Genomic DNA, 26,186 nt, shown 5'->3' with positions numbered 1-26,186 from the left:
CACTTTAGAACAAATTATGTAATGTGCCCCAACATTGCATACTGGGAAGGTTACTTTAGCAGAGCATTGCAGGGAAAACTCATCTGTAATCTCATGAGATCTCAGGGAAAGGCATTTCCTCCCTTGAGATGATGTGCATGGTCACATTTCCTAGTCACATGTGCCAGAGTTCCAGGATGTAAAAGGGAGATATAGTAATCCGCCCTTAGTTAAAATGTTATAAGACTGGGAAAGAGACTATATTTTACCTATGCAGATACAATGGAAGTAGTGTAATAGGGTAGGTAGCTTATTCTTTAGTCTTGCAGCTCATTCTACAGAATATTCTGCTGTATATGCCTTATATTATTTTAAATGGGTATTTATACAGCATTGACAATTAATGCAGCACTTTACATACTGTACATTCGCATCAAATCCTGCCCCCAAGGAGCTTACAATCCAATACTGTATTTTTCCCCAAAACTTTTGCAATTAAAATGCGGCAGAATCTAATCAATTAAATTATATCATTCCTGATCTCCTTCAAAAAAATGCTAATTTCGTGACTCTCATGCTGTACTTCTGGCTTCAATATATTTTAAGGCATTATCAACGATCAAAAATGCAGGAAGAATGGCTAGTTGATGCTGTTTGTTTATTTGAGTCTGTTCCTGATGACGGCTCTTTGTATGCCAAACTTTCTATGGACACCACTTTTTGGTTTTCTGTATATAACTTTGTCTTCTAAATAATGAATTTACAAAAAAAAATGCAGGAAGAGAAAGTCAGAGATACGTCATATGTCCCTACGTACATGCTTGCTATAGGTTAGTGTCTTGCGTATTGGAGCAAGATTCAAAATGACATCCAAGCAAAAACATTGTAAGAGAGAATGGTTGCACTGGCAGCATTCATGTTTCTCTCACCATAGATTTTTTTTTAACCCCTTCCCAAACACAATCTGTAGATTAAAGGAGAACTATGGGGTCAGTGTTTTTCCCCATAGTTCTCCTTAGGGTAACGGCAGGACACAAACTAGCGTCCTCCCGTTACCCTAAGCTCAGTATACCGCGAGCTACAGCTCGCGGTATACTGAGACGCCGCAGCTGAAGCGGATCCCGACAATTATGTCTGGATCCGCCCAGCTGTGTGAGTGACAGCTGGCTCTGCCTTCCTAGAGGCAGAGCCGTCTGTACCCGCCCCCTCCCCCGTTCGTTCCGCCAGTCAGCGCTGGCAGATCGGAGCGGGGAAGAGGGGAATCCAGCCCCTCCCCCTGTCACGGCAGAGAGCCGCGACAGGATCGAGAGGTGAGCGAACCGGGTATGTGTTCGCTCACCTCCCGATCTACTGAGCCGACCTGTGACAGTCTCATTGTCACAGGTCGGCTAGAACTATGAGGTGAGTGGAAATCACTCATCTCATAGTTCTCCTTTAACATTCCCCTGTAAGATGCTCTTTATTAAGGGTACATTACTCTACATCTTCCATTTGATAGTAGCAGCTAACACTGTGCATGGCTTCTACCTGTCAGACTAGTCTCTGACAGCTCTAATTCACAATAAAGATCAGGAACAACCGGAGTTGTTCCCAATCATGTGATCACATGATCAGCTATGACACTGCAGCCTAAAGATGGCATTGTGCCTCTGTTTAATTATGTAACGGTCACATACAGTATACATTTTTTTGTCATCATTTAAGTGCATTTGTCAGCCTGCAATTCAAATAGAAAGCACAGGGTTTTTATAAAAACAGGGGTTTATTAAAGCCTTATATGCCCTTAAAATATTTAAAAACAAATTAGTCATAATCAAGTTAACATGGAAGTAAAGCTATTAAAAAAGGGACAGATGATACTCTGTAGGTGTCTTGTCATAAATGCTGCCTCCCTGCATATTGGCTTCTGTGTGCACTGAGCCACGCATGTAATATTTCAAAATGTTTGAATTTTGGGAGCAGCCTGTGGTCTGTAATCATACAATAATATTCCAATCATTTTATGAGTGCTCTTTAAGCAAAATAAAACTGCAATGCACAATCTAATCAAAAGGCACACAACTGATAGCTGTCTAAAAAATAAAATGAAGGTGTTGGAAAGACTGACACCATGCAATAATCAAGTCTCAATAGGGAGAAAAAGAATCATCGGTGGTTGTGACATTAAAACATAATTAGTTTCCTTCACAAACAATGAAGCTGCTTTGTAATCTACAATTAAATGAATGCGTTATCTGGCACAGCCCACACATGTTGCAAGTCATGGTTGTTTTTGTCAGGGAATTGTGTCCCTCTGTAGGTATTACAAGATTTAAATAAACGTTCCATTGCAATACATAGTCATCAGCCAGTGCTATCCATGTTCATTACCTAAAATGTTCTGAGAAAGGTCCAACAAAATGAAGGTTTTTAAAAAAAAAAATTATATGCCATTATTACCTTGTTATCACTACAGTTGACTCCAATTACTCAGCAAACTATACTGTACTGTAATATATCATTACAGAAACACCAAGAAATAAGAATTTTGGAGTAAAGACTGTAATCAGGGGTGAAATTGACAAAAGATAAATCTTAGCTGAAACGTTTTGTCTCTCTTAACAGCTACCATGGAAACAAAAAAATATTTTTCATTTATATTAAGTGTGTGTTCATCTGTACAATAATATGCCATATGACCTATACAATTATGTACAAATCACAGGGTTTTAAGTTGGTGTCATTACAATCGCGGGAGCTCCCTTTGTTCTTCAGCCTCTCATTTGCTTGGCTTTAAACTTACTTTCGATGAGGAAAGAATATTGACCTAAATGTACGTGTATTTATAAAAGCAGTATAGAAGGGGAATTGTATTAAATAGATAATATGTGAAATAATACTGATTCCCGAGGAATCAGCTTTTCCTGATTTTCTGTGCCAACATGCCTGGAACAACAGCTGAATACACATTCAGTTATAATTTGCTCAAGAGACTAAAGCCAACATTTCATACACAGAAAAAATGGTCGTCTTTCAGGGCCCAATCACACCAAGGCTGTGTTAATCGCACAGTTCCATGTACAGTCGCACAGTACAGTGAAATGCACCCACCATGCGTTACAGTGCGGCAGGTGTGTTGCCATTCATTTGAACGGCACCCTGAACACACCTCTTGGCTGCAATGTGCTCCACCATGCTGCAACGCTTGGTACCTCAATGCCCTGCATTGCGGTGTGGTTGAAAAAAAGTAGTGAATGTAAGGGCTTGGTGTGAACAGGCCCTTAAGGTCTACCAACTTTCCGTATTCCACTAGTAATACTGCATAGAACTGGTTTGATATGGTGGAATGTCTACACTTGCTTTCAAGTAACGGCAGTACCAGGTGCTCCAGGTGACAACATTCGACCGAATACAACTGCCATATTCCCTACTGCATAGCTGTGGGTTTATAAAATGCAAAGAATTGCAAGCTGAATAAATCCTGGCAACAACAATGTTCAAAAGCATAATCCGCACATGAGGTTAAAGGAGAACAGCTTTGTGTTCATCTGGGTGTCCTCTGAGGGCTTGTTCACACTACATGCATTATTCACATGGTTCTCTGTGATTACCGCACTCTACCGCGCAACGCACCTACTTTGTGTTACTATGTGGGAGGTGCATTGCCATTCATTTGAATGGCACCCGAAGCGCACCTCCTCACCCACATGCGCTCAACTGTGCCACACGTGCATGCACAATTTTTTTCAACCGCAACGCAAAGCACGGTATTGCAGTACTATGCATTGCGGCGTGTTCGAGCACATTGCAGGTGGGAGGTGCATTTTGGGTCTCATTCAAATGAATGGCAATGCTACACACCTCCCACACTGTTAACGCACGGTAGGTGCGTTGCGCGGTACCGCATGGACTTTGTCTGATTAGGTCCTAAAACGGTTTCATAACCTGTTGATCCTGCCAGTGGATCTGTTGGGTTTTCACTTCCTGTAACAGGGTGACAATGCCATTCGCTCTGCACTGAAATCTCCTTGATGAACAAAGCAAGCAACAACCTAAAGCTCGACTCCAGCTTACACTTTTTAAACAGTTTTAACTTATTTTTTTGGATACAAAGGCTTAAATCATGAGTTAAAACGTACTGTTGTAGGTTGTTTCCCCCAGGCTAGTTTACACTTTTAACCTCAGCTGGCCAGACCAGTTTTGACATTTTTCAAGTTTCAACATCAGCTTTCACAGTTTGTAAAAGACCCCCCAAACCATACATTGTCTGAAAGCAGAGGACCAGTAGAATATATATAGAATATATACCAGTAGAATATAAAGATGGTGCTATTAAATTTTGTAGGTCATGTGCAAATGTTTATCAAATCAATATTTTAAATGAAAATGCACTAAAATCATTATTAGATCACACAAAAAGCATAATTTACAAGATTACTAAATCTTAGGGCTGCGGAAATTAACGATTAATCCCTCGATTAATCGTTAATTCTTTTATCGATCAAAGTTCTTTTGATCCGTACTCACCTCTCCGCCAGCTTCCGGGTCTTCCGTCGATATCCGCGACGTCACCGGACTCCTCCCCCCTTCCACAAGTGGCTCTGTCGGCTAACTCTCCCGGCCGCTTTTGCTATAGGCTATTGCAAAGTGCAATAGCCAATAGGAATCTAGCTATGCAATTGTATGCCTTTTTTCTTTTATTCTGACAACTGCAACTGGCAGAATACTAAAAAAATAAAAAAAAGTCTGCAGATAGCAAAGAAGCCATTGCTTCCTGTGCTATCTGCCATCATTCCAGGGGGGTGCTCTCCCCCAGCCCCCCCTAACTCCCCCTCCGCACACACACATACAGCACAGCAATTAAGTAATAAAATGAACTAGGATCACACTAATCCAGCACGTTATTATTCTGAGTTGCCCCACTCAAGCGGCGGCCATATTGAGTGGGGCACCCGAGATTAATAACGTGCTGGATTAGTGTGATACTAGTTCATTTTATTACTTCATTGCTGTGCTGTATGTGTATAGGCCAATGTAGTTGGATCTGTAGGTGCGTTATAATTAATCGAAATTAATCGGTTAAAAGTTTTTTCGATTAATCGAACAGGAAAATTTTAATCATTACCAGCCCTACTAAATCTAAAAGATAAAACGCTATTGAGTTAATACCAAATACTTGTGATATGGTAAAAACTCACACCTATGTGTAACACCTGATCTGCAGTGCTGTGTTGAGATATAATGTAGCATATTACAATGCACGGTTACGCGGTGCAACACATAGTTGAATTAATGTTATTTTAAGGATAAAAATAAAACATTGTGATATGTTGAAACAACTCACCACAGCGTGTGTGTGTGTGTGTGTGTGTGTGTGTGTGTGTGTGTGTGTGTGTGTGTGTGTTACTTTTTTTTTACTTTTTTTTATTTACTTTTTTTATTATTATTTTTTACATTACTGTCAGGGGGCTTTGGGAAAACACTAGGGGTCAAAACAGACCCCTGCTATTTTCCTTTCGTAATAGAAAAAAAAAAAGAGATTAAGTATACAGAGTCCTCAAATCTCCTCCTCTGCAGCTCCAGCACTCATTGAACAGGAAATACTCAGTACAGAGCACCTGCTTCCCATTCCCTAAAAATGAAAATAGTATTTTGCCATGTCCCAAGCTATAAAAATGACAGGAAGTGTTGTATGCAGAGATCATCCTGCCCATTCATAGACAGAAGACATAGAAAGCATCTACTATGTCCCCAGACATGAATGAACAGGAAGTGATCTGTAGTGCTTCCTCTTAATTACTGAGGAGAGTTTACTATCTCCTCAATGCTGAATAAACACTGAGGTGATCAGAATTGATCACTCCAGTGTTTGTTCAGTAAAGGATTGACAAATATTAAACATATTTGCTGATCTTCTGCACGGCATCCTGAATCTCTCTGCCCTGCCTGTCACTGGATACTAGCTGCCTGCAGCCCACTCTACTCTGCTGGGCACCGGCAGCATGCTCTGCTGTCCCCCCTCTGGTTACTGTTTTTGTTCTGTCATAAGCCTTAAGTCGGTGGCAGTGAAAGGGTTAAATGTTTACACTTACTTTACGACTTTAGAGGGTTAGTTCCCCTTTACATCACTTTTCCCCAAAAAGTACCTACGCATTCCAGATTGTGTAGGATATTAAAAGCAGTCCTCAGATTTTAAACATTTTCAAGGGATAACTGAAGGTTGTGCCCAGCATGTCTGTAAAACCGCTAGTGTAAATTGTTATCGGGTATTTATACATTTTAAACACATACTTGTAATCTACCCTGAATCATGAATTGAATTCATAGAATGACAGTGACCTAATATGGCCATGTGGTCAATTATGTCAGCATAAGTACCTTGCCCCTTTGTTTACTTGAAACTGCGGCACAGGCAAACCCAGCCCACAGCTAATTAGGCGGGTGGCCTATGTCCTTTCCAGATTCGGAAGAGCTCAGGTTCGAAACGCGTTTTGTCTATTCTCAAGCCCATACTTCGTAATGAAAGCAATGCTACAAAAGTCCTGTGACCTTTTTTCCATCTTTTCTGGCACATTAAGTGGCTTTAAGGTAAACTGAAAAAAGTTTTGGATTTAGATTTTTTTTCAAATTATTATAATATAAAGTTCATTGAATATTGACTCAGCAGCAGCTTTTATAAAAACAAAGGATATGGTCATTATTTCTTAGATAGTGTACAATATAACATGCTTCACATGTAAAATAGTATTATGCTTCACATTTAAAATAGTATTAAAAAGTTGAATAGCTTCTCAGAATCATACAGAAAAATGACTAAGTGCTTGTCCAGACAAAGCAACATGGCAAATCTTCAGTGAAAATCATCCAATGCTCTGTGTGAATAGGCACCACACAATCTCCCCCTCAGTCACATGGTCAGGGATGGCAAAGGGGGGAAACATTTATGAACAGTTATGATGAATTCTTAAGTAAATGAGGAAGTGGGAATTAACGCTGTAAAGTTTGTAAAAAAAAACTAACAGGGCTATTCACTCAGCTGCCAGAGGCAGCCGAGTGAATAACCCAGCCGAAGTGAACCGAACAACGTTGCTATTCACTATGGCTCAGTAAGCTGATTTCAGCCGTACATCAGCTGAAAATCAGCCATACATCGGCTGCACTTCGGTCAGATGAACATGGTCTGCTTGGTGTCAACAAGGCCTTACACAAAGCCACTAAAAGTCAGCTTTCTGAAATTTCTTCTTTTGTATCCCACAATTCTTCATACAGATTCATGGTTTATGTCTAGAATGGGTCCACCACTATGTGAGCAAAAAGTACTTCAAGAAACATGGACAGCAATAGCTGATGGCCCCTCAGTGTTCTTTCAGCAAGGATATCAGAATGACAGCTAATAGCAAACAATAATGGCAGTGCTACTTATGCCATTGTTTATTGTTATACAGGAACTCTATTTCTTATGGTTGTCCAGGAGCTCTTTTGTACCCTTTGTAGATTGTGGAAAGCATAAGTTGAGAGGCCATGTCACAAAATCCATCCAAAGCAGTTGGACCACACTGTTTATGACTGGTTGTTACCAAGCAGCCAGGTGCTTTTTAGATAGACTGATGATTCAATGCCTGTACTATATGTTAGGCTTAACGTTTACAGTAACCATGGATACGGTTTAATGGGTTAATGTGTGTACTGCACTGTGACTGATTATTCTAAAACATGTTCTTAGAGCTTCCCTTCACATTTGTTTGCAAATGAAATTTCACTCATCTATAAAACTATATCAGCTTTGTGACATATGCTTACACAGCATAAGGGGAACAGCACCCCATAATATTGTTTGTAACCGGTTATAATTGCAAACAGCTATATATACAGTTGAAATACGTGTGTTTGAGCTGTTTTACCTGCCAAATGTTTTTTTGTTTGTTTAGCCAGTTCTGAAAGTTACACAATCCACGGGTTAGTGAACTCACTGCTCACTTTCTCTACAGTGGTTAAGCAATATTTTGTCCTCAACCTGTGCATGGACAATGAAGGCACAGCAGCTCAATGATTAATTGTCTCCTCTCTCTACTTCTGTCAGCAAGTTTCTTGTCGGAATATAAGCATGCAGCAAAACCTGGCTTGCTCTACAAAGTTTTCAGGAGGTTGATATCTATAGAAATTCTAGCACCTACTTTGAGGAAAAACAAAACAAAAAGGCGACCGATACACTTTTCTTTAACGATACCCACCAGTGGAAAAATGGACTTTGGCTCAGACCTAGACAAGGGGGATTGGCAGCATATATGGTCTATAACCAAATCCTGTTTCACATGTTTCAGCTGTTGACATGAAATACAAAGTCATTTCAAGATGGTATATGGTGCCCGATCTAGTCATTGTGCAACAAGCTACTCACCTTTCTGTTTTCGAGGATGTAGTCTGATGGGAACATTGTTTCATAATTGGTGGATGTGCCACATAGTTAACAAATTTTGGACTGAGGTAATATCCCGCAACCCTGCTAGGCTTTACCTTAGCACCCCGAGCACATCATGCCCTCCTTAATGTCCATCTAACGGGCCTTCTCAAAGTGCACTTTTTCTTCATGTTGCCCTCATGGAAGTGAAGCAAACTATAATTTAAGTGCAAACCCTTTCTGTTGGTGAAACTAAGTACAGAGTCACGTAGGCCATTCTTCATGAAAAAGGTTGAAGCCAGGTTGGCAGACTGCATAGATACGTTTTTTCCAATCTGGTATGCCTGGACTGAAAACGTTATCCCTCCGAAGCCTGATCTCTGTCTCTTTTATACTTAGATACCCAAGTGGCCACAGTTGCTCACTACCCTTCCTGCATGCTACCTTCCCCCTGACCCCTACCTCCCTTCATCACCTTCTGATTTCCCTCCTCCCCTCATGGAGCCCTTTACCCCATGTTTCTATACTCAAGTGTGCTGATGTATTACTGGCAGACTACGACACTATATTGTCTGCTACATTATTATTGTATGCATAATGTCTGTGCCCAAAAAATAGCAGTGAAACAGAAATGCAGAAAGTGAATTATCTGGATCTGGGGATATGGTATGACACAAAGAGTACAATAGCAAGGCAGTAAATATCCAACACTAAGCCAAACTGAACTTGTTCAGTATGAGCAGGGATACAGCCACAAGGTGGGGCTGTGCCTTTGCCTAGTGTTACACTAGTACATTTTTAAATCCCTCCATCCATGCTAAACAGTGTGTGTAGGGGAATTCTCCCTGTCTGGCTTTTGTATTCTGACAGTGGCTGGCGATTTTCAGATTGAAGGATGTGTGGTTGGAGACCACTGACTGGGCCACCCAGGGAGAACATTTTGGCTAGTTCATCAAGAACCAGCCTATATTTGCTCTGTGTATGGACACCTTAATGTGACAAACTCAGGAGCTAAATCTTAAAAATGCATTCTTCAAGTACCTTCACAAAATGTTAATGTGCATCACTTGTATATAGATCCTCAAATCATCTCTGAATTCGTGCTGACACTTTCCATCCTTTCTGGAGGGTTGCTAATTTTGTTCCCTAATTTTCGTCCTTGTGTGTGTTGTAAAGTAGCCCCACTCCAAGCTCGCTCCCGTGATAGACTACGATCTCATATTTAGTTTACAAATTTTGAGATCGTAGTCCATCACGGGAGTGAGCTTTAAGCATTGGATAATTTACAACACAGTGTCAGTAGGAATTCAGAGATGATTTGAGGATCTACAGATGAGTGATGCACGAATAAGGTACGGTATTGTTAATAGCGATCTGGGGATATGGTATGACCCATAAGGAATCATACTTATGGGTCATAATGGGTGCATTAAGGTACTTGAATGCATTTTTTAGATTTAACAACTTTAGTGTCACTTTAATGCCTTAGAGAACAGAAGCATATACCAAAAGTCAAAGAATTATTGCTTTAAGAAAATCCAATTACATTTTCTAAAAATAAATACCAAATTTAAATGGTGTCTAGCTCCATAAAAAGAAGCTTTAATTCAGTGTTAATCTACTTAAGCCCAATAGTGTTTTCTTGCTGCATGAGAAGGTGGCAATTTCCAGCTATATTTAAGGTATGTATAGAGTAAACAATAAGTCAGCAGTCAATAACAATCTACTCACCTTGCAAACACCAAGCTGCTAATTCCACAACAGTTTCATATGGACATTTCAATCTATACAACAAAAGAAGAAAAAAAAGCACCCATTATATTCAATCTCAAGACATCATCTTGAGATGATCAGTAATAGAAAACAGAGATTTTGATAGTTCAGATGCTGAAAGCATACATTACGTTTGTCAATTATGTTCATATACTTAAGGATTCCAATGGGGTAAAAAAAAAAACCTATATTTTAAACTACTTGTACATGCATTTGTCTTAATCTTGCTCTTACACAAATGTTATACCAACATTGTGACTCAAAAAAATTGTGAAAGGAAAAATGCATGTTGCCACTAATATTTGAAAGGTGGCCAAGATGTTTTTTGTTCTATACAGTATTAGAAATGCATTTGAAAAGGTTTAGCTTTGATTAACAGGTAGAACAATTTTGTTTTACAAGTAGAACAATGTTAGGGCAATTGTAAAGCTAATCCAATGTTGGAAATTCTCCTTGTGTATCAAACATCTTGTGGATTTCTGTAGAGCCACCCACGTATAAGAAAGATGGAAATGCATACCTCAGTGGAAAATGGTCCAGGAATTTTAAAAACATTCCATAACCCGCAAAGGTTACAAGCTCTTTTTTTTCTAGGGGCCAAGATGACCACTGATGTCATCTTGGCCCCTAGAGAAAAAGAAGCACATAACCCATGCAGTACAGTGGTAGACCCACTGCAAGGGAAAGTTTTTAGAATGTCCGAAGTTCTTCTTTACCCCCTGAGTCCCCAGGTTTTTTGCCCTAACTCCCCTTAAGTGGAAGGATACATCACATTATTGAAGGTATTGACTTTGCATCGTTGGAGTGCGAGTGACCATTTATCTATTTTGTACTATTGGTGGAGACATCTGCGGTCGCAACGGCACCCACCCAAGTTTGGGTTTGTTTTCGGTCAGGAGTGCGGTGGGATATACCTTGGACTAGTGTTGTAAAGTAGCCACCACACCAAGCTTGCTCCCGTGATGGACTTCAATCACAATACAAATTAGTAAACTAAACATGAGATTGTATTCCATCATGGGAGCGAGCTTGGGGCAATGCCTAATTTACAACACACACAGGGACCATGGGGAACAAAAGTAGCCACCCTCCAGAAGGAAGGACAGTGTCAGCACAAATTCAGAGATGATTAGAAGATCTACAGCTGAGTTATGCACAAATAAGGTAAATTTTTGTTAATAGGATATTTGAATGCATTTTTAAGATTTAACTCCTGAGTTTAGTGTCGCTTTGATTATCAAGTTTTGTCCCTCAATAGACTATAGAGAAAAATGCCTTTTATTATTATTAGGGATGCACCGATACCAGTATTTTGGTACCGAGTACAAGTACCGATATTTTTTTTTGGTACTCGCCAATACCAATTACCGAGTACCGGAAGTCCCATCCAGGAAGCCGGGTGGCGTGTAATGACTCGCCACCTGGCTTCCTAATTGGCCGGGAAGCCGGGCAGCGTGTAAAGACTCGCCACCCGGCTTCCCGATTAACAAGAAAGTCTGTCCCCTCTTACCTTGGTATGTCCAGCCTGTCACCCCAAGGGTCTCTCAAGCCAGAACGCGGCCCTCCTCTGGAACCCAGCTGGAGCCGTCTGGCTGGCCAATCAGGAAGCACCCTGCTTTCTGATTGGCCGGGAGGCCGGCTTCATGCTCCCTCGTCATGAGACGACGAGGAAGCATGAAGCCAGCTTCCCGGCCAATCAGAATGCCGGGCGCTGCGTCATTACACGGCGCCCGGCTTCCTGATTGGCCAGCCTCTCGACCAATCAAGAAGCCCGGCATTACGGCTCCATGCTCTCTCATCACAAGTGACGAGAGAGCATGGAGCCACTTCCCGGCCAATCAGGAAACCGGGCAACATGTAATGATGCGCTGACCAGCTTCCTGATACAGGAAGTATTGGGCTAGGCATCGGAGCATTTGGCCGAGTACGAGTACTCGCCCAAATACTCGGTATCGGCACCGATATCCATATCGGTATATCCCTAATTATTATTATTCAGGATTTATGTAGCACCAACCTCCGTGGTACCGAGCAGAATAGCAAATCAGTGAAACTAATAATAATAAAAAAAGGTTAACATTTTTTTACAAATGCAAATAGTTAAATTGAAAAAAAATATTTAAAAAAAAAGAAAAAAACAAAACAATTGGGGGGAGCTAGCACTGGCAGCTAGCTCTGCCCAACTGTTTCTTATTGGCCGGCACCTGCTAGAATCTTCTACCAGGTCCCAGTCAATAAACAACTGGGCAGAGCTGGCCGTGATGTCACGGCCAGCTGCGACCAGTTATTGTTCAATGACAGTTCAGTGTCCCCAGGTCATTTCGAGACGCTGATCTGTCATTACAACTGGGCGGAGCTAGCCGTGAGATCACGGCTAGCTCGGCTCAGCTGTCATTTGCGGAGCAAAAGGCTGGCCTTCGGCAGGCCGTTCACCCCGCTTCGGCTGTCACTTCGCTGAGCCGCTTGGCCGCCTTCGGCTGCTGTACGGTCTATAGTGAATAGTACGTACAGCAGCGCTTCGGTTTGACTGAATCGAAGGGCTCCGGCGGCCGAAGTTACGGCTGGATCCTTTGGCTCCTTTGTGAATAACCCCCTTAGGCTTTTTTAACTGATTGGCAGATTAATGTTTACTATAGAACAAAAAAAAGAACCTGTGTAGATCGCATTAAACATTTTTGGAAAAATCAGTTCACAAAAAATAGCTATATTGTTCTTTATAGCTTGTTGATTTAGTGCCTTTAAATGCTATGAGCCCTGAACACAAAAGGAAACATTCTGAGGAAGAGGAAGAAGCGGTAGATTTTCTTTGGTATTACATAAAAGACAGCAATCTAAGAATCCCCTTGGATGTGCATGATACAATGACAGGTGCTGTCAACTAATGTATCCTGCATAGGAAGCATGCCATTTTGAAGTGTCCCTGGGGATGCTGAATTTCCAATAATACTCAGAGGACTTGTTTGCCAACAATTTTATAAGAAAAAAGAAAGAAATTTAGAATAGCAGGACCCTTGATAATCCCTATATGCGTTTCTTTCATGTAGATACTTTATATTAAAAAAGAAAATGTATTTTAAAAGTATACTCATTGTTAAAGTCTGCTTATATGAGTATATGCCACACACAAGTTCCTCCCGTCTATGAAGCATCTAATTTACACATATATAATACATTAAATGTACTTACTTTCCTGCAAGAATATCTTGTCTAAGCTGTAGTACAAATAAATACCTTAAATAAAACACATACATTTTAGTATATTTCTGAAGATGGGACACAAAAACAAAAAGTAAATGACATTATTTGAAATACACCCTGGAGGTAATCATATGCATGTGCAATCAAACTTTAAAGTATCTTTAACGCCAGGGCAGCTTGCTGAATCGAGCCCAAGTCTACTTTTTGACACTTTTTTTTTTTTTAGAACTGACCCGGTCAGCTATATATACTGTGGGAAAAACTTTCAACCCCCGTCTGAAATCTAGTATTGGTTTTTCCTAGTATAAAAAAGAAAAATGTACTATTTACTCTGAAGGCATGGAAGATACTGCTTTACAGCTTTACCTCTGCCATAAAGTTCCACTGTTTGTGTTGTGTGTGGGTTACCACTGGGCAACACTATCTAGTGCTATGGCTTAAATTATCACAGACAACACCCAGTTAAACTAGTGCTTTGAATTGCACTATTTCAACAATTAATTCCAGACAGCAGAGCAGCAAGGGTGGGTGAATGCCGACTGACAGGGTGCAAAGATGATAGAGACCTATCTACATGGACTTAAAGGAAAACTATGAGGCGAGTGATTTCCACTCATCCTCATAGTTAGAGCTGACCTGTGACAGAGAAGCTGTCACAGGTCGGCTCTATTGATTGGGAAGTGAGCAGAAACATGCACCGATCTGCTCAATTCCCGATCGTCTCCCTGCAGTGAGCGGTGGCTCTCAGCTTCGGGTCACTGGAGTATATGTTCCCCGTGACCTTAAAGAGAACTATGAGGAAAAACACTCCCCATAGTTTTCTTTAAAGGATGTAATTGCACCCAAAAGTGTATCTATGAAATATTGACTTTAAGGGTCTTGACTTTATAGGTCTACTTGCAAAAAATACTACATTCACTGTAATTCAATAATCAATGCCAATAAAACATGAACAACTGAACCTCACTTGTAAAATGCTGACAAATTTGTGGTGTATATACTACATACCTTGTAAACTCTTCATGAAGATTGTTTGGTTCGGAGGAGTAATATTTAATTCGAAAGTGCAAAGTATACGGAGGACCAACTGTTAAAAATAAAAAAAAAGTTAACTCATAAAAACAGTCAAAAATTGTTAATTATGCAATTACGGTTTACATTTTAATATGTTCAATCCTATCACGTGGTTCTGCTAAAAATACTATGACTAATAAATAAAACTCTATAAAGTCAAACTAATTTTCAGTTAAACATAAAATGCACCATAACTACATAGAAACCGTGCGTGTCTGCGCAGGTGCAGTGTGATGCGTTCCGCTGCATTTTTTGTGTGCTTAAAATGGGATTCCGTGCAGTCCACTGCATTTGTATGCTTTTTTAAATGTGTTCCATTGCCATCAGGTGCAGCTAAAGTATGGCAAGCAAGCTTTTTTCTTACTGCATCGGAACTGACTGCTCTGGTGTAATCAGAGCACCAGAAATCCCATTGGAAAGCATTGTGACGCGATTGATGCAGCTGCCAAACTGAATGGACTGCATCACAACTACATCTGGTGTGAACAAGCCTTCATTCCATAAAGTTTCTTTTGTGGGCCTCCACAAAATGTATCCTTTAAGGGCCTGTTCACATGATTTTCAGGTCCTGATCAGGTCTGGATCAGGTGCGGATCTGCAGACGCGGTGCTACTCATGCAGTGCGTTTTTTACGTGTTTTCGGTCCGGATGACAGTTTGTTTTTTTTTCAAGCCGTGGGGCTGTCAGTATGCAGATTCTTCCTCTGAGGTCACTTCCGCCCTCTCGTAACATCTACTTCCCTTTGTGTATGTAAAGCTGGTGATCAGACATGTATCACATGTTTGCAGGCATGTTGATGGTGCTGGCTACAGCAATCTGCAGAGAACGAGCTTGCAGGTGACGTGTTTATTGGGTACATCCGACCTTGAGGCTCCGGGACTCCAAGGGTCAGTTCTGGAGTTTATATATGAGGATTTGCGAGCTCACCCGGATACATTTTTTGCCTTTACTTGTATGTTCATGCAAAAGGTAATGGGCATGTTTAAAATGTTTGCAGTTCATGTATTTACCTCTACCCCAACCTGTGTCTATCTCCCACTCCGACTGCCTCTGACATCATAAAAAGTGGAGCAAGAATAAAACAAATGTTGTGCTTAGCGGCATTGTGTTCCGTTTCCGTTCTCGCCACGTTTGTGCGTTTCCTGACCGGACAAAATGTGACATGCAGTATTTTTTCTGTCGTAGCCTGAACGGACTGCGCACGCGAGAACTGTAGCCCATAAAACACATAGGGATACATTGGGATGCATATTTAGTGCAGGAGCGTACAGATCAGGACAGCACAGAAAACGGACGTCGTGTGTGTCAACAGGCCCTTAAAGAGTTGGTGAAAAGTGCCAGTTTTAATGTGGCAGTTAATAAAGAGTGATGCAGTGCATGTGACATTAAATTAGCTATACAAGAGGTATTCTGCCAAATCAGAGATCTACTGTCAAGTTAACCATAACAGGGCATACTTGAACTTCAGATGCCAGTTAAAAACAAAAATAAAGAAAAGCTTGAGGGAACTAGCAACATCTATAGACAAACCAGTAAAAAGGGTAATTGGCGCCAGAAGGCATAAGGCAATAATGTGCTTAAGCTCACAGCAAAAAAAGTGCCAACATATGGAGACAGAACAAAATTTCAGAATACTAGTATATAAACAGATTTGCTCCCCTTAGAGAAGAAAAATACCAGGCTCAAACATCTTTTTTAGGCAGAAATTTGTCAACCCTCAAGATGGGGGGTAACTGGTAGAAACCCCGATAGAAAGAAAAAAACAAAAGGTATAGAGAACAAAATGGATGGTCATCAACAAGAGGAAGGTGTAGGGCAGGGTGGAAACTCCAAAACAGAAGAGATCATTCAGTGAGGATTGGGAGCCCAAGGCTTGAAATCATAGTAGACAGCTCCAAAAAATTAAAAGAACACGCTTTTAATCAGAGTATAGCATCAAGTCAATGAAACTCTTGGGATATTGAGCAGGTCAATTAAGTAGCAGAGGGGGTTGTTAATCAGTTTCAGCTGCTTCGGGGTTAATGAAATTAACAACAGGTGCACTAGATGGGCAACAATGAGATGACCTCCAAAACAGGAATGGTTTTACAGGTGGAGGCCACTGACATTTTTTTCCCTACTCATCTTTTCTGACCGTTTTTTACTAGTTTTGCATTTGGCTATAGTCAGTGTCACTACTGGTAGCATGAGGCGATAGCTGGACCCTACGGAGGTTGCACAGACATGCCAACTCCTCCAGGATGGCACATCAATATGTGCCATTGCCAGAAGGTTTGCTGCGTCTCCCAGCACAGTCTCAGGAGCATGGAAGAGATTCTAGGACACAGGCAGTTACTCTAGGAGAGCTGGACAGGGCCGCAGAAGGTCATTAACCCATCAGCAGGCCCAGTATCTGCTCCTTTGTGCAAGGAGGAACAGGATGAGCACTGCCAGAGCCCTATAAAAAGGACCTTGAGCAGGCCACTGGTGTGAATGTATCTGAATAAACAATCAGATTTGGTCAGAACATGGTCACATGGCAACGCTGACCAGTGAGCAGCGTTTCTACTTCGGACCGTACACCAGCTAGTGGTGGGGGGATTCTGCATACAGCTAAACTGTATGAATAGCAGGGGCAGGCAGAGGTGGTGCAATGCTCTGGTAAGTTTGTTTTCTCATTTCTCCGTAAGGCGGGATATCACTGGATCCACAATGAGGAATGGACCACTTCTTAAAGCCAATTTCCACCTTTGCAGAGGTATTTAAAAAATAAACATATGCCAGCAATGTACACCATGTGTACCTGAAGTAGGCATTTGTAGCTGATGTATATGAACACACAAACTTACTTCCCTTTGTTAGCTTTCCTCTTCATCGTCTCATGGAAATGCCTGCCTGTTTTACAAGCTCGCTCTGAGATTTCCCATTCATTAGTATTGACAGTGTATTGTGTATAAAAGGTAGAGCAACTGTTTACTGATAATGTTACAATGAATAACAGGGAGGGTAAAGAGCTATTTTCAGCCTGATTACAATCCAACCCCAGTGCCAGACTGATTTGCCTGTGTTGAAAATTCAGAATTTTTAGGCTTTAGGCTTAATAAAAGGTTCATTAAAAAAAAAAAAAAAAAAAGGGAGGAAAGCCTGCAATGCGATTCATAAACATGTGCAAATGTATACATTATCACTGAACCTCTCCATTACCACAATAAATGCTAATCACTTACAAAGTTGGAAATGGACTTTAAAAAAATCCTCAATCATTTGGGAAGGAGTAAAGAATTTGACAGAAGTAGTGAAGTGCACTGGTTTGGAGTGAAGCCAGTTCACCTGAGGCCCTGGAGGGGGGGTGTCAGTCAAAGTTTTGTACCGGCGAGGGCAAACTCAGGGAAAATTGGTTCGTATCAAGCACTCTGCTAATCATTGGTCATGGGAATTCCAGTCTCCAAACAAAACAGACTGAAGTAGACCGTAAACCGTAAAACACTGACACCCCATTCACACTGAGCGACAGGCAACTCGTGCGGATATCCATGCGATCGTAGTAGCGCGATATAGCGTGACTTTTCACGCGACGATCGCACAAGCTTTCGTATTGGGCTGCATGAAAATACAAGCAAAATTGCGTGACATCCGCGCAAAAAAGGGTCCTGCACAAGCGACAAACTACAGGCGACATTGAGCTGTAGAATTGAACAGCTCCATTGCAAATCATTGGGTAAGCGAGATCTCGCGATATCAGGCTGCAATATGCACGATTTTCGAGTGCAAATCCGCTCAAAGTGAACGGGGACTGACAGTGTCAGTGATAAAACACACAAACCAAAGACTGGGTGTTGAGGGGTTGTCACATTGCGCAGAGGAATGGGCACTAAGGGGTTAAAACACTCACGTGTGGGCTGGAAACTAAGGGGTTAATGTGTATATGCTTGAGACAGGTTAAAGTATTAAAGTACACACATTGCATATTCATCACTGAAGGGTTGATGCTTATGCTCTCGAAGCAGATCACATACACTGCAGACAGGTCATTGATGGGTTAACACTTATAAGTTGGGGGACTGAATAAACTCTTCTCTGGCAGTTGATCACTGAGAGGTTAATGCACATAAACTGCAGAGTAGTGCGTACTGGAGGAGTGTCATGCTGCTGGTATAGATACTGGGGAGTGAGGCATGTGTGCTGGGGGGCAGGATACAGGTAAGAGACTAAACTGTGTCCAAACACACACACACACACACACACACCTGTAGTATACAGCAGGTAGTAAAGAGAAAAACTTTACTTCTGAAGAAGATTGCTGCTGAACTGAACACTCAGTGTTAAACCTCCAGACAGTGCATCTGGGTTCTGTGTGCAACATTTAACACTTTCACTGCCGAAGCCAATTTTGCACACATGTTATATGTTATTATAGGCCTGAAAATTAGTTAGAACCCCACCCACACACACTTCTATATTTCCTGAAAATCAGAGACCCTGTAAAATAAAATGATAGCAGTTGAAAATGTTTATGTCACATATTAGCACAACTCTATCAAACCCCAAAATTCAATAAGAAATACACAACTTTATTTTAGTGCATAAAAACACAATAGAATACCCATTTTTATATTTTGTAAAAGATAAGGTTGTGCAGAGTAAATAGATGCTTAACATTCCAAGCTTACAAACTGCGTGCCCCCATGAAACGGCTAAAGATTACGTTACCCCAAATTGTCCATAGGCATCCGTTTAGAGTTAACCAAGAATTTGGGCCCTAGAATTATTGTTCTCTCTCTCTCTGGCGCACGCGACGATACCCAACATGTAAGCAATGGCAAATGCCCTCATCAACTCATAACCAGCTGTAAAGCAAACAGTACAACAGCAAAAAGTTTCCCATCACACTGACCAGCCAGCCTGCAAAAAAAAAACCCTGTCTAACCGCTAAGGTTAAAAACAGAGGTTTTAGATACACGTCTTCTGCAGAATATGTGGAAGCCGCACGGCCTCGCCAAGGCCCCTCTGTGTAGTGTGGTCCTAACTCTAACCTACGAGAGTCTCCATCTTGGAGCATATGTAGCAAAAGATAAATTGGGTGCAGGTTCACCAGGAGGCAGCCCAACCTCCTTAAAAAGGCACTGGGACACACCAGGGACCCCGCACATCACAACGACACCTGAGATCCCCAGTGTCTCACTGCACCAAATCAGTCAAGCAAAACCAATGGCAAACGGAAAATGGCAAAATGCTTTAAAGCTGGTACAGGCTGGCTGGTGAGTGTGCTGGGAAACATTTTGCTGTTGTACTGTTTAAAGCCCTTCCATGTGCACCTTGCTTTAAAGCTGGTTATGAGTTGGTGCGTTTGCCATTCGTGCTGGGAAACTTTTTGCTGTTGATACCCAACATATGACGCAATTGATGTTTTCGTATGTAGGTGCACCTGACGCATGTTTGCAGGGCCCCTTAATGTTACCTTTGGAGACCATTGAAGCTGATCAAGCACAGCTTCTGTTTTTTACTCAGCAGGGAGATCGCCTAGCTACCTGCCCACACCCAGGATGCTGGTCCCGGGCAAGCAGGAGGGTCAGTGGAGCCTGAGAAGCAAAGCTGGGGGTGTTGGGGGGCACTGTTTATCGGCCCCTGGAAAAGCTGCCAGAATCCCTTCCAGTGTAAAGCCAACAGTTGGCTTTAAATAGGTAAACAGACTCCTGGTATTTAAAGGGGCCCACTGCTAGCCACATAGGGCATACGTTTCTGGCAGCAAAAGGGTTAAGGGGTGGACCTATACAGTGTTCAATATTCAGTTTGGGTGATCAGTGTGTGTGATTGCAGACCGAGGAATCTCTGGGATAAAAATTTAAGTGTGTGTGTCATAACATTGATAAATTTGTTTAAAAATATTTCATATGTTCAACAAAAAAGTGTATTGTATACCTTCCTATTATAAACTGCTTTTTGCTCACTGTTCTATTTAAATAAGGGTTTGTTTACACCAGCAAGCTGAGCTCAACGCACAGCTGCTGGTGTGTGCTGATCTTTTTTTTTTTGTTAGAATTTTATTGAAAATGCACATCAAGTGACATTTCATTATGTTTTATTGACACTACGTGGTGCGCTGGAGTTGTACCGCATCACATCATGCTGCGCTAAAAAAAGTACATACTTTGATTCAGTGCACCATTGCCTAGTCTGCAGGTTGGGGCGGCATTGGAAAAAGCGGCCTGCACAGACCCACCACTTGTGGTGTGAACAAGACTCTAAAGTATCCAAAAATCAACAGAGAGGCTCCATCCCCCATTTTAACACATAAGGAAGGTTTCCCACACTGCTTTTTTGTACCCCCACACCATTGGGACTGGTTACCTATCCAGGACTGGGTTAGTCTGATGAGTGTGCAGGGGTGGTGGATAAGAGGACATTGCTTTAGCTTACTTTTGTTAAACACAACTGTGGCTGTCCTGATAAAGCAGAGCAATCTGTGAAATGTATTGAGAAATGATAATAACCGTATTGCACAAGGGGATTCAAACACCTGTTGGTTATAACCACTAGAGATGGATCATTAGGTTTAGATCGTAGTTAGTGATATCAAGTCTAGAAAGTACACATACTGAACGTTGGATGGAGATGATATATATTACATTTAATGCCAATACAAAAAACAATGTTTTTAGAAACAAATGTATTGTTATGACATTCTTTATCCTTAAAAGTCCCGGTATACTATTTTGGCTATGCTTATTTTTGGGATGCGACTACCCTTATAGTGACTATTTTATAGTATTTCTTGCAAAATATACAAAATGTTCTGCATCACTGGGCATTAAACTTTTGAAGCAAATTGTTTTGAGAAATGTGCACAATACAATATTACCTGAATGCTTGTTTGTGTCTAGGTGCTAAAAAAAGTTAAACTCACCAAAACCTTGGAGCTCGCAGGCAGCTACTCTGGTCCCTGAAGCCTGTCTCATCATCCACTGCAGCGATGGAATGTCCCTCTGCGTCCTCCCATCTTATACACTGTATTGAACATGATGATTAAAGGATCCTTAGACTACTGCAGCAGAGGGTGGTAGAGGCTCCAGGGACCTGTCTAAGAGCAAGCCGTCTCCGAAGATCAGGTTAGTACAACTTTTTGTTTTTAGCACCTAGACACAAATGAAGGCTTAACCCTTGCATTGTGGGGGTAGCCTCACTACAGGAGTTAAGAACCATTTTGCCCGGAGCTCTGGTTTAACATCTTTTATATAATATTTTAATTTCTTTGGCGGGCCTTTACCAGCATAAGATAAAACACAAGCAATTCAAACTAAAACAAAAAGCAAAATATTTTAGGTACATACTTTTTATTTGTTTCTTAATGGGTTTCGTATGGTCCAGCCAATGCTTTAAAGAAAAAAAAGAAAAAAAATGGTTAAAATGCATACAAAAATAATTTAGCAAGAAGGTCTCTATATTTAGAAAAAAAAAAAAAAAAGATGTTGCACTTATCTATTGTGGAATGCAGCAATGCAAAAATTCAGAAACAATTGGGATATATGCTGCAGCCTACAGGAGGTTAGGCCACTGGCAAACAAAATAAAAACCTGTATAACCCTGCCTCTAACTGTCATGCCTCGGTTTTGTAAGCAAACATTGCATAGGGTTAATAAACACCCTCAATGGGACTTCAAGAAAAAGATTTTACAGGAAGTACAAACATTTTAAATTTTCTTTATCGTCCATTGAGGGACAAGGAAATTCAGAAATTCTAAAACAGTTGAGATGTCCAAAAGCAGTCCAACTGCCTGCAGCCATTGATGGATCTAGGATAGAACGAGGAGCTGTCTATAGCAACCAGAAGGACCAGCATGCAAATCTGAATTAGAAAATGTAAAGTTCCCTACAGGACAGGGCATCTGCAAATGGCCCAGGGGAGGTCACAGTGGATCAACCGGAGGTTTTGGCCAGGACTAGAATCACTGCAAAAAGGGAATGACTAACTCTGAGAATACAGAATCCATACAACCAGAAGCTGCGAGCCAAAGCAAGGCTCCAAGAAAGAGTAGGGATGTCTAGGACAGCTATCCAATCTCAAGATATAACCAAGTACACCTCCACAAGGAGACTGTCAAAGACCTAAGGAGTTGGAGATAACCCCAGTGGAACCACCTTCAGTCAGAGAGACTCACAAAAGGGAGAGAAAAATGGTACAGGAAGCATCCACGACCAAAACAGACAGGAGTGGGAAGACAGCCACTCCATACTAGTGCAGCAACACCAGAATACAACAGGAGGAGCAGACCTGTCCACAAGGACACAGTTTAGAGCCTGGCTATCTAATCCAGTACATGGGAGTGCAAAGTATCACCCCCTCCACAATCCAGCAAAGCATCAACAGCCATGAAATGTGGAGGAAGAAACTTTGCCTGAGAGTCACCTGATTAAGAGCAGTAGCAGGGAAGATATTCTGAGGAACTTCCCATAGAGGCTGTGAATCAGCCACAGTAGGAGGGCCTGACTTCAAATAATCCAATACCCAAGAGGACCCCTGGATGCAAGCCATCTCCCATGGTGAGTGTAAGAAACAGGTTTGCAGTGTGACCTGTGAAGGGATCACCAAGCCCTCCAGTGATGGTTCCTTTTTGCCATGCAGGTGGTAAAGTACACCGAAGTGCACAAAGCCGTCACCAGAATGTAGACTACAGGTTGGATATATCAAGGGCTGCAACGAACTAATCGATAATAAGAATAGTTCACAACTATTCTCATTATCGATTAGTTGGTTGGTGCTATTGCACCAGCCCACTACCTGCTGTATTTACATTCAGCTGCCGTCTGCAGGATCTTGCCACCGACAGCTGTCATTCCCTGGGGGAAGCTATTCAAGCTCCATGTACTTACAATACAATTATTACAAAAACATTTTAAAAAGTGGGAAAGAAGATATGGTTTTGGCCTGACATTCTGCTGTGGGAGGTGCGTTGCAGTGCCATTAATTTCAATGATATTCCAAACGTGCCTCCCACCCATAGTGAGATCGCCTGCACTGGAACGCACTTCAATGTCATGCGTTAGTGTGGTGCGATTGCAAAAAATTGTACATGCAGTTTTATTCTGAAGTAAACTGTGTTTGTAACACCCCATTTGAGTATTTTATATTAAATTAAGGATATTTCATTTTTTTTATCCGATTAATTGAAAAAAATATTTGGCCAACTAATTAATTATCTAAATAAATATTAGTTGCAACCCTAGCGATATCCAGAAAGCAAAAACTGTGATTCTAAAAGGTGCGATTGAGAGAAACGTCCCTATTGTCATCCAGTGTAGAAACCACCTTGTCTCAGGGAAAATTTCCTAGCCTTTCCATAGGTGAAGAACTTATAACACCAAAGTTATGTCCAACTAAGTCCAGGCCAAGGATCGCCTCAAATCCAGACTCCCAGATGCAAAGGGTAAGACTAAGGAAGACCAATGGTAAACAAGAGAAGGAGAGCCACTGTAAAAAAAGAGGGTGAACGATAGTTACCAATACTAAGTCAAAGTCATCTGTGGGGCTCCAACTGGTAAAAGGGAGGAGTTGGGCCCCCTAAATTCTGGCTATCAGAGTCATTTTCCAGGAAGGTTACCCAAATGTCCCACAATGGAGATGCCAAGAAAAGGTACTAGGGGGGACATATGGTCCAGTTCTGTCAACACTACAAGTGCCCTTGAAGAACCCGGAAGGGTAGGGAGCAGTGGAAATTGGTCTCAACTGACTCACTCACTCAGAAGGCCCCTTAGAGGAGAGGGAATATGGAGGATCAGCATAACCAAGGATCCACTTTTGGGGGAATAACTTCCAAGGGCTGTTCCTAAAAGGACAGGAACAGTTTGCAGCTGTAGGAGCCCTAAAAGACCCAAGGCCTATAATAGAAGGTTTGAACACCTTGTATTTCCAAGTCAACTGCAGGAGACTGTAGTTCCCCAAAAATAGCTTTCCCTATCTGTTGGGATTCTGAATCACAAATGACAACAGGTGCTGTAGAACCAGTGTGACACCTGATCACAAAAGGGTCAGAGACAGAATCTTTTGCAGATGGTGCTGCAGCACACTAATAACCCCTATGGAGAGAGTGATTGAGTATCTGAGCATCAACAACTAGGAAGACCTTACTGCACACACAAAAGTCCCCATGGACGTGGGGAAGGCCTCAGCCCCACCCAATGCAGCTGAATAGACTCCGCAGATGACCATGTGGGTTCCCATGTTCAAGATTACAGGCACTGTTTACACCAAGGAAAACCAGGTAAACACCTCCAGAAAACATTGAGAGTATGGGCTGAGGTCACCCTTAGCAGCGGGACTGTCCCCTACATCTATGAGAAGGCATGTTGTGTTGCATGCCATTCAGCAACTGGGCCCAATGTTTCAAGTAACAACAAACCCAGGTAGCTGGTACTGAAGAGGCGACTAGGTCACTATAGGTGGAATGGAACCATAGATCAAAATCCACTTTGTGGTTCAAGAGCAGCAGTGTGATGCTGCTTTTTCTAGGCTGAATGGTGGGAAAGAGAGCAGACAGAGCACACAGCACTCCACCTAGTAGATGTCATCAGAAATAAATCCCTCAGCCTTCACTCTTAACGCAGTGACGATGGTGGGAGGAGGGAAATTTGAAAAATGGCACCCAACTTTACCAAGTAGGCCCCGATGCTTTAGCCTGACTGGCTTACTCACTGAGTGAGCCCTCAAAGACAGGGTCACAGCACAGGCTGTACCACCACTCTGAACGGGGAAAGCACTCTGTGGCTAACAGAAACAGTATTGGACAGACTGGAAAGTGTCTGGGTACAGCCTTCAAAGTTTGTGCGAAGGATAAGTCTATTCTGATTCCTTCTACTTTGAGATCAGTCAAATACATATAATTCTTGAATGATGACAGCAAAGAATAAAACAACATTAGCAGCAGCAGCAGTGTATCAAGGATCTTGAGTTAAAATACTTAAATAAAAATGTATAACTATAGTTTTTTACTAGCTTTTTAATTTTAACAGCAGAATGAAAGAAAAAGCACCAACCCTCCAGGACATTGGCAACAAAATTGAGGCATTGCTGTTAGAGGTGGGGTTTTAGAGTGGTGGGCTTGCAACTTTTTTCTGTTTGCCTGTGTCCAAACCTCCAGTAGGCAGCAGCAGCATATAACACAACTGCTTCAGAATTCATGAACTGCTGTTTCCCTTAATAGACCATAAGGCCCCGTTCCCACTGCGCGATATGCAAATCGCGCGTTTGCATATTGCGCGACATCGCGAGATTTGCCGCGCGATGTCGCGTTCAAGCTTGCATTGAGCAAGCTTGAATCGCGGCTAAATCCGCTCAAAAAAAGGGTCCTGCTGTAGCGACACACGACCCGCGACAGCAGGACCCTTTGCCCCATTGGATTGCATTGGAGCGTGATATCGCGCGGTAATTTGCCGCGATATCGTGGGAATTACCGCGCGATAAATCGCTCAATGTGAACGGGGTCTAAAGAAAACGTATTTCAGTTAACTTTTAAAAAATAACTTTAAGCAAACAGCAAAATACATTTGAATACACCTTTGCAGTTATTAATAGTCAGTAGTGTGATAATTATGATCAGGGTCAGTGCTCAATACCTCAGCTAGCCCCACAATCGTCCAGACCAGCGGAGTCTGGGTACGGCCTCCAAAGCTATTGCTGTGGATACACTGATCTGAATAACTGTAGATAAAAAAAGACTAGCTCAGGAAGCATGTAGGAAAATTTTGATAGAAGCCAGAAAAAAAATAAATGTAGGAAAAAAAAAAAAAAAAAAAAAATGGAAAAAAAAAAAAC

At 41.7% G+C, this 26,186-nt stretch overlaps 1 protein-coding gene across 1 annotated transcript in view; it reads right to left on the bottom strand.

Annotated features, from left to right (window-relative positions):
* EPB41L4B (erythrocyte membrane protein band 4.1 like 4B) overlaps positions 1 to 26,186 on the bottom strand; it is a 129,175-nt gene that overhangs the window by 35,945 nt on the left and 67,044 nt on the right. Inside the window, exons 3-6 of the mRNA XM_018560667.1 lie at positions 21,709 to 21,751; positions 14,336 to 14,414; positions 13,316 to 13,360; positions 10,088 to 10,140 (exon numbers count right to left, since the gene is read on the bottom strand). Of these exons, the coding sequence (XP_018416169.1) occupies positions 10,088 to 10,140; positions 13,316 to 13,360; positions 14,336 to 14,414; positions 21,709 to 21,751 (220 nt within the window). The remainder of the gene's footprint in view (positions 1 to 10,087; positions 10,141 to 13,315; positions 13,361 to 14,335; positions 14,415 to 21,708; positions 21,752 to 26,186) is intronic.

The sequence above is a fragment of the Nanorana parkeri genome, unplaced genomic scaffold, assembly GCF_000935625.1.
Source record: "Nanorana parkeri isolate BGI_ZX_2015 unplaced genomic scaffold, ASM93562v1 scaffold471, whole genome shotgun sequence".
NCBI classification, from domain to species: domain Eukaryota; kingdom Metazoa; phylum Chordata; class Amphibia; order Anura; family Dicroglossidae; genus Nanorana; species Nanorana parkeri.
The sequence above is the reverse complement of the archived record's forward strand: the minus strand, read 5'-3'. Positions and strand labels throughout refer to the sequence as shown.